The 12,966-nt window shown below is 44.5% G+C and overlaps 1 protein-coding gene across 1 annotated transcript; it reads right to left on the bottom strand.

The window, feature by feature from the left end:
* Positions 1-3,351: 3,351 nt before the first annotated feature.
* LOC120062930 (serine/threonine-protein kinase NIM1-like) lies at positions 3,352-12,751 on the bottom strand. The gene is made up of 5 exons (XM_039012986.1): positions 12,525-12,751; positions 11,996-12,108; positions 5,049-5,170; positions 4,609-4,755; positions 3,352-4,107 (listed from the first exon to the last, which is right to left on the bottom strand). Exons 1-5 carry the CDS (start codon positions 12,749-12,751, stop codon positions 3,352-3,354), a joined length of 1,365 nt encoding a protein of 454 aa, XP_038868914.1.
* Positions 12,752-12,966: the final 215 nt, after the last annotated feature.

The following is a 12,966-nucleotide window of genomic DNA, read 5'->3' as shown; positions in this document are numbered from 1 at the left end:
TTGATCAGTAGTGTGTGTATATAAATATATATATCGTACCAGTCAAAAGTTTGGACTCACGTAGTAACCAACAAAGTGTTAAACAAATCAAAATATATTTTCTATTTGAAATTCTTCAATGTAGCCACCCTTTGCCTTGTTGACAGCTTTGCACACTCTTGGCATTCTCTCAACCAGCTTCACCTGGAATGCTTTTTCAAAAGTCTTGAAGGAGTTCCCACATATGCTGAGCACTTATTGGTTGTTTTTCCTTCACTCTGTGGTCCAACTCATCCTAAACCATCTCAATTGGGTTGAGGTCAGGTGATTGTGGAGGCCAGGTCATCTGATGCAGCACTCCATCACTCTCCTTCTTGGTCAAATAGCCCTTACTCAGCCTGGAGGTGTGTTGGGTCATTGTCCTGTTGAAAAACAAATGGTAGTCCCACTACGCGCAAACCAGATATGGTGTATCGTTACAGAATGCTGTGGTAGCCATGTTGGTTAAGTGTGCCTTGAATTCTAAATAAATCACAGACAGTGTCAACAGCAAAGCACCCCCACATCATAACACCTCCTCCTCCATGCTTTACGGTGGGAACCACACATGCAGAGATCATCCGTTCACCTACTCCGAAAGACACGGCGGTTGGAACCAAAACTCTCAAATTTGGACTCATCAGACGAAAGGACATATTTCCACCGGTCTAATGTCCATTGCTCATGTTTCTTGGCCCAAGCAAGTCTCTTCTTCTTATTGGTGTCCTTTAGTAGTGGTTTCTTTGCATCAATTCAAGCATGAAGGCCTGATTCACGCAGTATCCTCTGAACAGTTGATGTTGAGATGTGTCTGTTACTTGAACTCCGTGAAGCATTTATTTGGGCTGCAATTTCTGAGGCTGGTAACTCTAATGAACTTATCCTCTGCAGCAGAGGTAACTCTGGGTCTTCCTTTTCTGGGGTGGTCATCATGAGAGCCAGTTTCATCATAGCGCTTGATGGTTTTTGAGACTGCACTTGAAAACCTTTCAACGTTTTTGACATTTCCCAGATTGACTGACCTTCATGTCTTAAAGTAATGATGGACTGCTGTTTCTCTTTGCTTATTTGAGCTGTTCTTGCCATAATGGACTTGGTATTTTACCAAATAGGGCTATCTTCTGTATACCACCTCTACCTTCTCACAACACAACTGATTGGCTCAAACACATTAAGAAGGAAAGATATTCCACAAATTAACTTCAAACAAGGCACAGCTGTTAATTGAAATGCATTCCAAGTGACTACCTCATGAAGCTAGTTGAGAGAATGCCAAGAGTGTGCAAAGCTGTCATCAAGGCAAAGGGCAGCTACTTTGAAGAATCTGAAATATAAAATACATTTTGATTTGTTAAAATGTTTTTAGTTACGACATGAGTCAAAGGTAATTATTTTAATCTATCTTAAAATAATTACCTTTAGGGTGTGGTGCTGCCTATACTATTCAAGCTACCTGTAATTACGCAATCCCAAGGTACTATGCCTTCTGCTGACATTTTAAAAACATTCCAAATGACAACAAATGTGTTAGGATAGATTTTGATCAAGAAATCTTTAAGATTTGAATGTCTACTTCAGACTCTGTAACATCCATAACGATAAGTTTTCCACCCTAAAGTAATCATGGAATTTGCAATCTTTTCAAAACTAGCGTTTTTATGTTCAGCCAAGCCTTTCCTTCGAAATGGCTATCCATGTTTTGACCTAAGACTTACAAACTCACAGAATTTTGCTAATGTGTTTAATCTTTCCAAGAAGCTTACCACTGGGCACACACTGGTTGAATCAATGTTGTTTCCACATCATTTCAAAGAAATAGTTTTGAACCAACATGGAATTATGGCACAATAAACGTTGATTTGATGTCTGTACCCAGTGGGTTGTGCATTTCATGTAGCATCCAGAACACTTCTTATTTGCTTTATTTCTCCAACATGCTAATATTTAGAAGTCCATTTTTGGGGGATTACATGGTGGGTACTATAGACACACACATCAAAATTGTATTTATATTTTGTTTGTCCATTCTGTGAGACATTTAAGTTGTGATTTTGTGAGCAAATATTATGAGCATAATGCTGGAATCGCCCAGGTTCCTTTGAAATGTCTGCTGGATAACCATATGTTACATGTTTGCCTTTTCTGGTGAGATAAAATAGGGAAAGACTGGCACCCAGGCTAAAGTATATTCTCACAAAGACAAATTCTCACCTGAATCCCAACTTGAAGACTTTTTTAGTCTTTCTTAGAGCATCTGCGATGAATGTTTTGCCGATCAACATTCAAGACCCCCTTGGGTTGTGCCGTGGCGGAAATCTTTGTGGGCTATACTCTGCCTTGTCTCAGAATGGTAAGTTGGTGGTTGAAGATATCCCTCTAGTGGTGTGGGGGCTGTGCTTTGGCAAAGTGGGTGGGGTTATATCCTTCCTGTTTGGCCCTGTCCGGGGGTATCATCGGATGGGGCCACAGTGTCTCCTGACCCCTCCTGTCTCAGCCTCCAGTATTTATGCTGCAGTAGTTTATGTGTCGGGGGGCTAGGGTCAGTTTGTTATATCTGGAGTACTTCTCCTGTCTTATCCGGTGTCCTGTGTGAATTTAAGTATGCTCTCTCTAATTCTCTCTTTCTCTCTTTCTTTCTCTCTCTCGGAGCACCTGAGCCCTAGGACTATGCCTCAGGACGACCTGGCATGATGACTACTTGCTGTCCCCAGTCCACCTGGCCGTGTTGCTGCTCCAGTTTCAACTGTTCTGCCTGCGGCTATGGAACCCTGACCTGTTCACCGGACGTGCTACCTGTCCCAGACCTGCTGTTTTCAACTCTCTAGAGACCGCAGGAGCGGTAGAGATACTCTTAATGATCAGCTATGAAAAGCCAACTGACATTTACTCCTGAGGTGCTGGCTTGCTGCACCCTCGACAACTACTGTGATTATTATTATTTGGCCATGCTGGTCATTTATGAACATTTGAACATCTTGGCCATGTTCTGTTATAATCTCCACCCGGCACAGCCAGAAGAGGACTGGCCACCCCTCATAGCCTGGTTCCTCTCTAGGTTTCTTCCTAGGTTTTGGCCTTTCTAGGGAGTTTTTCCTAGCCACCGTGCTTCTACACCTGCATTGCTTGCTGTTAAGGGTTTTAGGCTGGGTTTCTGTACAGCACTTTGAGATATCAGCTGATGTACGAAGGGCTATATAAATACATTTGATTTGAAGACAGAAATCAAACTGATTTAAAATTCACCATCTCATTCCTCATTCACAGTAACATACATTCTAATCGTTTGAAAAAAAAAATACAATAAAGTTCAACTATAGGAGTAAAGGCTTTTCATCACAGAATCACACAGAGCTTGGAGGTGTGCCGTAAGCTGCGGTACGCCTTTAGCCGGTCCTTTTTACTCACTCTGGCCCCGACCACATGCGTAACCGCAGGCATGCTATCCACTGCCCGCCTATTGTGAGCACGGTGCAACAGAATCCTATAAACACCTGTTATAGAACTCCTACAGTCCTTCCCCTGATTATTCAAGACATGCTCCGTGGTGATCCCTAGTGTCTCCAGTGCCCCCCTCACCTCCGCCTCGTCCTCCTCCAACTCTGAAGGTGTGCTCTCGGCCAGATAGGACGGGTCCAGTTTAAAGGGCTCCATGGCCCGGGGGAAGTCTACACTCAGCAGCCACTCACAGCCCATCATCTGCTCTACACTGCAGCGATCTGAGGGCTGGGGCTGGAGGATGCCTCTGATCAGCCTCTGGCAGGGCTCCAGTATCCAGGAGGGCAGCACATAGGCCCCCTCCAGGATACAGCGCTTCAACTTGGCAACCGTGTCCGCCCTAAAGGGCATGCTTCCTGTCACCATGAAGAACAGCATGACGCCCAGAGCCCAGATGTCTACGAAGACGCCCAGATAATTTTCATCCCGGAAGAGCTCTGGCGCGGCGTAGGGCGGGGAGCCGCAGAAGGTGTTTAGAGTCTCGTCGCGGCGGCTCAGCGTGCTGAATCCGAAGTCTCCCACCTTGACGCAGGTGCTGCAGGTGTAGAAGACGTTCTCTGCCTTCAAGTCACGGTGGATGATGCTGTTGTCATGCTGTGGGGCAGGTCAAAGATTATCTGGTTAATACACCGGTATATACTGTAAATACATCTCAGACTCTTTAAATTACATTCAATCACAGGATGTTGGTGGCACCTTAATTTGGGAGAACAGGTTCGTGGTAATGACTGGAGCGGAATCAGTGGGATGGTATCAAACACATGGTTTCCAGGTGTTTGATGCCGTTCCATTTGCGCCGTTCCAGCCATTATCATGAGCCGATCTCCCCTCGGCAGCCTCCACTGCATTCAATGTTGCAGCACAGAAAATAGACAATGTTTTTAAGCACTTTGCATCTACGGATGTGGAGTCTGAATTGTTCTTATGACCCCAGCATAATATTTATTTGGGAAACAATGACACAAGTTTCAAAGAAAGCAAATGAGGTCAGGAAGCCTTGTGATATTACTGACTCAAACACATACAGTATGGACACATAATAAGCTATATTAAAGTGTATGTGAGCAGGACTGTAGCCCTGGGCCAGGAAAATACCATGTGTTTGACAGCTGAGAGGATCTGAGAGAAGACGATCTTGCTGTCGATGTCGGACAGTTTCCCCTCTGTGCTGATCTTGGTGTAGAGCTCTCCTCCGCCTGCATACTCCATCACCAGATGTAACCGTGACAATGTCTCCACCACCTGCCACCCACCAGGAAGAAACAGAGAGGATGGTCAAGTCATCTACTGATAATTACACTACTCTGTTTAATTACACTACTCTGTTTAATGACACTACTCTGTTTAAAAGTGCACTGCACTGATGACATTAGTTTCTGACCATGCTTTGTGTAACTCATTACTTATCAGTAATAGATGTTTAACAAGGCCTGGGAGGCCGTGTGTGTGTGTGTGTGTGTGTGTGTGTGTGTGTGTGTGTGTGTGTGTGTGTGTGTGTGTGTGTGTGTGTGTGTGCGTGCGTGCGTGTGACCCACCTCGTAAAGGCGTATGATGTTGGGGTGTTGCAGTCTCTCCATGCTGGATATCTCTCTAGATAGTAACCTCTGGGTCTTTTGGTCCAGCTTGGTCTTATCCAGGATTTTAATGGCCACCTTGTCTGAAGGAGAACAAAGGGACATGTTCATTTATTTATTAGGATTCCCATTAGCTGTTCCTGATGCAGCAGCTACTCTCCCTGGGGTCAGCTTTAAGCCTTTGTTATATACCTGAGGCCAACATAGAATGTAGAAATAAAAAGCAGACATTGAGAGAAGAGTTAGGCAAAAATAAAGAGATATTCCTGTTTTAGCTTTTGGTGTTTTATTCTCTATAGATAAAACGGTGCAATATTTTGTGGATGTTAACACACACTTCATATTTATATATCTCTATGCATTAGCAAGCTATGTGGCTGATAAAACATGTGCATTCTATAACATTCCAAGCCAAACATAAATAAACACAACACTAGGTGGCTTGCTCAATTATGATGTCATAATATTACTGTTGATGATATCTGGAAATGTGCATGTACACCCTGGCCCATCTACTGTTGCTAACCCCAATTATGACTTGTGCTCTGATATCTGCTTCACTGATTTCTGCTCTCGTAAAAACCTGGGTTTTCTGCATGTTATCTAGAAGCTTATTACCTAAAATGCATCAATTGAAAGTGTGGGTTCACAGCTCCAATCCAGATGTGTTGGTCATTACTGAGACGTGGTGGAGTGTTTTGAATACTGATGTTAACCTTTCTGGTTATAAACTTTTTCGATAAGACAGATCTTCCAAAGGTGGCAATCTTTACCAAGGATCAGCTTCAGTGCTCGATTGTCTCCACCAAGTCTGTCCTCAAACAATTTGATTTGCTGTTTTTAAGCATTAAACTTTCAAATAGCTCTTTGTTGACTGTTGCTGGGTGCTATCGTCCTCCATCAGCTCCGGCCTGTACCCTACCTGCCTTAAGCTCTCTCCTGGCCCCTTACACTAAGTCTGAATTTGTCCTGCTAGGTGACCTAAACTGGGACATGCTTAAACCACCTGACCAAGTCCTAGAGCAATGGGACTCCCTAAATCTTTCTCAGATTATTACCAATCCCACAAAATATAACTCCAAACACCCAGAAAGGGATAATCTCCTTTTTTTTTATTTAACCAGGCAAGTCAGTTAAGAACTAATTCTTATTTACAATGACAGCCTACCCCAGCCAAACCCAGGCCAAGTGTGCACTGCCCTATGGGACTCCCAATCACAGCCAGATGTGATACAGTCTTGGTTCAAACCAGGTACTGTAGTGACACCTCTATGTACTGAGATGCAGTGCCTCTGACCACTGCACCACTCGGGAGCCTGTGATGTTATCCTCACAAATAATCCTGATATGTATCAGTCTGGTGTTTTCTGTAATGACCATAGTGCTCACTGTTTTAGCTTGTGTTCATAATGGCTGTTCAGTGAAACGACCTGTCCTGATTTGTTATAGACGCTTGCTAAAAAACTTGAATGAGCAAGCCTTCCTTCATGAACTGGCTTCTGTAAAATGGTATAGAATCAGCTTGATCCCCTCTGTCGAAGACGCTTGGCTCGGCACACGCATACTCTGGCTGACAGGCTCTCGTTCAGGCAAATGAGAAATAAGTGCACTCAGGCTATCCGGAAGGCCAAAGTTAGTTACTTTAAGGAGCAGTTCCCTCTCTGTGGGTCTAACCCCAAGAAGTTCAGGAAAACGGTTAAAGATCTGGAGAATAAACCCTCCTCCTCACAGCTGCCCATGTCCCTTAATGTTGATGATGTGGTTGTTACTGACAAGAAGCACATGGCTGAGCTCTTTAATCACCACTTCATTAAGTCAGGATTCCTATTTGACTCAGCCATGCCTCCTTGCCCATCCAACATTTCCTCATCTCCCACCCCTTCTACTGCGACTATCAACCGATGCTTCTCCCTCTTTTTCCCCTGCCTCGCTACAAAGTTTCTCCCTGCAGGCAGTCACTGACTCCAAGGTGCTAAAGGAGCTCCTGAATCTTGACCCTAAAATACATCTGGGTCACATGGTTTAGACCCTTTCTTCTTTAAGGTTGCTGCCCCTATCATCTCCGAGCCTATCTCTGACCTGTTTAACCTGTCTCTCCTTTCTGGGGAGGCTCCCATTGCTTGGAAGGCAGCCACGGTTCATCTTTAATTTAAAGGGGGAGATCAAGCTGATCCTAACTGTTATAGGCCTATTTCTATTTTGCCCTGTTTATCAAGTGTTGGAAAAACTTGTCAATAATCAACTGACTGGCTTTCTTGATGTCTATAGTATTCTCTCTGTAATGCAATCTGGTTTCTGTTCAGGTTATGGATGTGTCACTGCAACCTTAAAGGTCCTCAATGATGTCACCATTGCCCTTGATTCTAAACAATGTTGTGCTGCTATTTTTATTGACTTGGCCAAAACTTTTGATATGGTAGACCATTCCATTCTTGTGGGCTGGCTAAGGAGTATTGGTGTCTCTGAGGGGTCTTTGCTAACTATGTCTCTCAAAGAGTGCAGTGTATAAAGTCAGAAAATCTGCTGTCTCAGCTACTGTCTGTCACCAAGGGAGTAACCTAAGGCTCAAACCTAGGCCCCACGCTCTTCTCAATTTACATCAACAACATAGCTCAGGCAGTAAGAAGCTCTCATCCATATATATGCAGATGATACAGTCTTATACTCAGCTGGCCCCTCCCCGGATATTGTGTTAAATGCTCTACAACAAAGTGTCCAACAAGCTTTCTCTACCCTTAACCTTGTTCTGAACACCTCCAAAACAAAGGTCATGTGGTTTCGTAAGAAGAATGCCCCTCTCCCCACAGGTGTGACTACTACCTCTGAGGGTTTAGAGCTTGAGGTAGTCACCTCATACAAGTACTTGGGAGTATGGCTAGACGGTACAGCGTCCTTCTCTCAGCACATATCAAAGCTGCAGGCTAAAGTTACATCTAGACTTGGTTTCCTCTATCGCAATCGCACCTTTTTCACCCCAGCTGCCAAACCCTGATTCAGATCAAATCAAATCAAAGTTTATTTGTCAAGTGCGCAGAATACAACAGGTGTAGTGAAATGCTTACTTACAAGCCCTAACCAACAGTGCAATTTTTAAGTAAAAAATAGGTATTACGTAAGCAATAGAGAAGTAAAGAAAACAACAACAAAAAAGTTTAAATGACAGTGAAAACAATAGCGAGGCGATATACAGGTGGTACTGGTACAGAGTCAATGTGCAGGGGCACCCATGCCAAATCTTTTCAGTCTCCTGAGGGGGAATATATTTTGTTGTGCCCTCTTCACGACTGTCTTGGTGTGTTTGGACCATTCTAGTTGGTTGGTAATGTGGACACCGAGGAACTTGAAGCTCTCAACCTGCTCCACTACAGCCCCGTCGATAAGAATGGGGGCGTGCTCAGTCCTCCTTTTCCTGTAGTCCACAATCATATCATTTGTCTTGATTACGTTGAGGGAAAGGTTGTTATTCTGGCACCACCAGGCCAGGTCTACGACCTCCTCCCTATAGGCTGTCTCGTCATTGTCGGTGATCAGGCCTACCACTGTTGTGTCATCTGCAAACTTAATGATGGTGTTGGAGTCGTGCATGGCCATGCAGTCATGGGTGAACAGAGAGTACAAGAGGGGACTGAGCACGCACCCCTGAGGGGCTCCAGTGTTGAGGATCAGCGTGGCAGATGTGTTGCTACCTACCCTCATCACCTGAAAGTGGCTCGTCAGGAAGTCCAGGATCCAGTTGCAGAGGGAGGTGTTTAATCCCAGGATCCTTAGCTTAGTGATGAGCTTTGAGGGCACTATAGTGTTGAACGCTGAGCTATAGTCAATGAATAGCATTCTCACATAGGTGTTCCTTTTGTCCAGGTGGGAAAGGGCAGTGTGGAGTGCAATAGAGATTGCATCATCTGTGGATCTGTTTGAACGGTATGCAAATTGGAGTGGGTCTAGGGTTTCTGGGATAATGGTGTTAATGTGGGCAATTACCTGCCTTTCAAAGCACTTCATGGCTATGGACGTGAGTGCTACGGATCTGTAGTCCTTCATGCAGGTTACCTTAGTGCTCTTGGGCATAGGGACTATGGTGGTCTGCCTGAAGTTTGTATTACAGATTCAATCAGGGACATGTTGAAAATGTCAGTGAAGACACTTGCCAGTTGGTCAGCACATGCCCGGAGCACACGTCCTGGTTAAACGTCTGGCCCAGCGGCCTTGTGAATGTTGACTTGTTTAAAGGTTTTACTCACGTCGGTTACGGAGAGCGTGATCGCACAGTCGTCCGGAACAGCTGATGCTCTCATGCATGCCTCAGTGTTGCTTGCCTCGAAGCGAGCATAGAAGTGATTTAGCTCATCTGTTAGACTCGTGTCACAGGGCAGCTCGCAGCTGTGCTTCCCTTTGTAGTCTGAAATAGTTTGCAGGCCCTGCCACATCCAACGAGCGTCGGGGCCGGTGTAGTACGATTCCATCTTAGTCCTGTATGGGCGCTTTGCCTGTTTGATGGTTCGTCGGAGGGTATAGCAGGATTTCTAATAAGCTTCCAGGTTAGAGTGACGCACCTTGAAAGTGGCAGCTATACCCTCTACCCTCTACCCTGTAATCCATGGCTTCTGGTTGGGGTATGTATGTACAGTCACTGTGGGGACAACGTCCTCGATGGACTTATTGACAAAGCCAGTGACTGAGTGGTGTACTCCTCCATGCAATCGGACAAATCCTGTAACATATTCCAGTCTGTGCTAGCAAAACAGTCCTGTAGTTTAGCATCTGCTTCATCTGATCACTTTTTAATAGACCGAGTCACTAGTGCTTCCTGCTTTAATTTTTTTGCAGGAATCAGGAGGATAGAATTATGGTCAGATTTGCCAAATGGGGGGCGAGGGAGAGCTTTTTACGCGTCTTTGTGTGTGGAGTAAAGGTGATCTAGAATTTCTTTCCCTCTGGTTGCGCATTTAACATACTGATAGAAATTAGGCAAAACTGATTTAAGTTTCCCTGCATTAAAGTCCCCGGCCAAAAGGAGCGTCGCCTCTGGGTGAGCAGTTTCCTGTTTGCTTATTTCCTTATACAGCTGACTCAGTGCGGTCTTAGTGCCAGCGTCCATCTGTGGTAGTAAAAAAACAGTGACAAAAAAAATGTATGAAAACTCTTGGCAAATAGCGTGGTCTACAGCTTATCATGACATACTCTACTTCAGGCGAGCAAAATCTAGAGACTTCCTTAGATTTCGTTCACCAGCTGTTGTTTACAAATATGCACAGACCGCCCACCCTCGTCTTACCAGAGTGTGCTGTTTTGTCTAGCCGGTGCAGCGCATATCCCGCTAGCTGAATGTTTTCCATGTCGTCATTCAGCCATGATTCGGTGAAACATAAGATATCACAGTTGTTGATGTCCCGTTGGTAGCATATTCATGATCGTACCTTGTCTAATTTATTGTATTCAAACATTTAAATTGCCCAACAATTCCATGTGAATCTGATAACTCTAATGTGTAGACTTTCCACTGTAGAGTTTATGTCATCCTATCATTGATGAGAATGTCTCAGATGACAACCGAACTGACATCATATTCATTAAGTACCAACGCATATGTTCAACTGGTTGGATTACCAAAATATGGTTAATTTCCCCCCACCTTCTGATGTTCCCAGAATCTCTATGTTAACCAAGGGATTTTCAAATGTCACATCAGTAGGGTAGAGAGAGGAAAAAGGGGAGGATAGGTATTTATGACTGTCATAAACCTACCCCCAGGCCAACGTCATGACAATGAAATGACAGGAGAAAGCTGAAATAACCAACCGGAAATTATGACCAGACATAACCAACCTACACAATACTGTAGATAGATCTTCAACGAAGAAATATAACATGAACACATCCAATTCAACCCATTTAGGAGATGGGTGAAGTTGGTTATGGTTTGGCTTTGGGAACGGTAAACTGAGCCTAGATCTGTGCTTAAGGGAAACCTCTCCCATTACACCCATATACCTCATATCAATAGAACGAATAAACAAAGACCCTGTAACAGAGTATGGAAAAGTCTATTAAGTGGTGAGATGGTGCTGAGATATCTAACTTTATTTTGACATGCATTATTAATTAAGACTAGTATTAGTCTTCTCTTTCTGCCGCAGCTTTCAGTGACAGCCTTTAATGCCCTGGGGCTCATTTTGCTTTGTAGTACTAAGCAAGTGATACCACACACACAAACACACATACACACTTCAGTCTTTGATGAAGCATGCAGGAATTCCACCCATCCCTAGGCAAACACAAGATCTCTAATGAATCCATATTTTCCAGGGCAGCAGTCAGAAAGGCTGTCTTTCTGTGGAAGATTCAGACTACAGGCTTAACCCACTGGGTCAAAAACTGGTTGAATCAAGTGTTTCCACATCATAAAAAAAAATCTATGTTATGACATGGAATCAATGTGGAAAACTGATTGTGTTTCCAAAAAGTCATCAACGTAAGGGAATTTAGTATTTTTTTGTTGTTGATTTCACACTGAATACACGTTAGTAGACAACTCAACCAAAACTAAATCAAAACTAGATGTTGAAATGACATCTGTGCCCAGTGGCAAACCACTGGCTCAATAGCAAACAGCTATCTAAGGAAATGTATTATTAGCTCATTGATGAGAACAGCTTGAAAACATCACTGCGCTTTGAGATTTTGCTGGAGCAGAGGAGCTGGGTTTTCCAATAAATATTTAACTCAAGCCAGCATATTTAGTGAAGATTGGCCAGGCGGCCTACATTCTGTATCTTTTCACTTTTTTATTGTCCATGAATGCATAATTCAAAGATGCAAAGGTTTGGTGAGCATCTGCAGTAAAGCAGGGCTGTGTGTGTTATGTTAAATATCAGGTAATGTGTTTCCTGCCTGGCAGGTGTCTTCCTTACCTTTTGTGAGGGCGTGGATCCCCAGTTTGACGTGGGAAAAGTTTCCACAGCCGATCTCCCCACGGACCTTGTAGAAGCCGATACGCCGGCCCAAGGTGAGCTCACGGACCACCCTGTTAATAAAATAAACAGCACTTACAAATTATCCAGAATAATAATACATGTGATAATTCATCTTCTTTCATGTTTTTTTGTTAGAGAGCATTGTCTTGCTCCTTCCTACCTGTCATCCTTCTCCTACCTGTCATTCTTCACCTACCTGTCATTCTTCACCTACCTGTCATTCTTCTCCTACCTGTCATCCTTCTCCTACCTATCATCCTTCTCCTACCTGTCATCCTGCTTCTACCCGTCATCCTTCCTCTACCTGTCATTCTTCTCCTACCTGTCATCCTTCTCCTACCTGTCATCCTTCTCCTACCTGTCATCCTTTTCCTACCTATCATCCTTCTCCTACCTGTCATCTTGCTCCTACCGGTCGTCCTGCTCCTACAGGTCGTCCTGGCCGTACCTGTCATCCTGGCCCTACCTGTCGTCCTGGCACATGTCCAGGTTTAGCCTCTCCAGGGGGGTGACGCGGTGGCCAGGGACCCCCTCGTCATCTGCAGTGATGTCCGAGCTCTCCAAGCGGCTCCAGCGTGCGTATCTCTTATCCTGACCCCCTGTACTCCCAGTCAAAACCCCAGCCCCAGACCCCCTGGAGCACCCCACTGTAGCCCCAGCAGGTCCCACCCCAGCAGGGCACACAGCCGTCATCCTACCCAGGATGCTTAGGATAGGGGGGGCTTAGCTCATGGCTGGAAGGGGTTCTGGTGCAAGGCACCACCTATGGATGAAAACACAGAGAATAACTTGTTGTGTTGTTGAGGGAAAAACCGAGAGCCCTGCTCAATTCATCCTGTCAAACCAATTATCTACGCTGCAAAATGCAAATTTCTCGTATTGTATTCACGATCGCACCAAAAACATGT

This window comes from Salvelinus namaycush, chromosome 18 (assembly GCF_016432855.1).
Source record: "Salvelinus namaycush isolate Seneca chromosome 18, SaNama_1.0, whole genome shotgun sequence".
In the NCBI taxonomy this organism is placed as follows: domain Eukaryota; kingdom Metazoa; phylum Chordata; class Actinopteri; order Salmoniformes; family Salmonidae; genus Salvelinus; species Salvelinus namaycush.
This window is presented reverse-complemented; position numbering and strand designations above follow the sequence as displayed.

Excerpts from the sequence above, each read along its gene's own strand:
- LOC120062930 (XM_039012986.1), bottom strand. The coding sequence starts at position 12,751 with ATGACGGCTGTGTGCCCTGCTGGGGTGGGACCTGCTGGGGCTACAGTG. Across the intron at positions 4,756-5,048 it reads ACATCATACGCCTTTACGAG|GTGGTGGAGACATTGTCACG; the intron begins GTGGGTCACACG and ends GGTGGGTGGCAG. Across the intron at positions 4,108-4,608 it reads TCTCAGCTGTCAAACACATG|CATGACAACAGCATCATCCA; the intron begins GTATTTTCCTGG and ends CCTGCCCCACAG.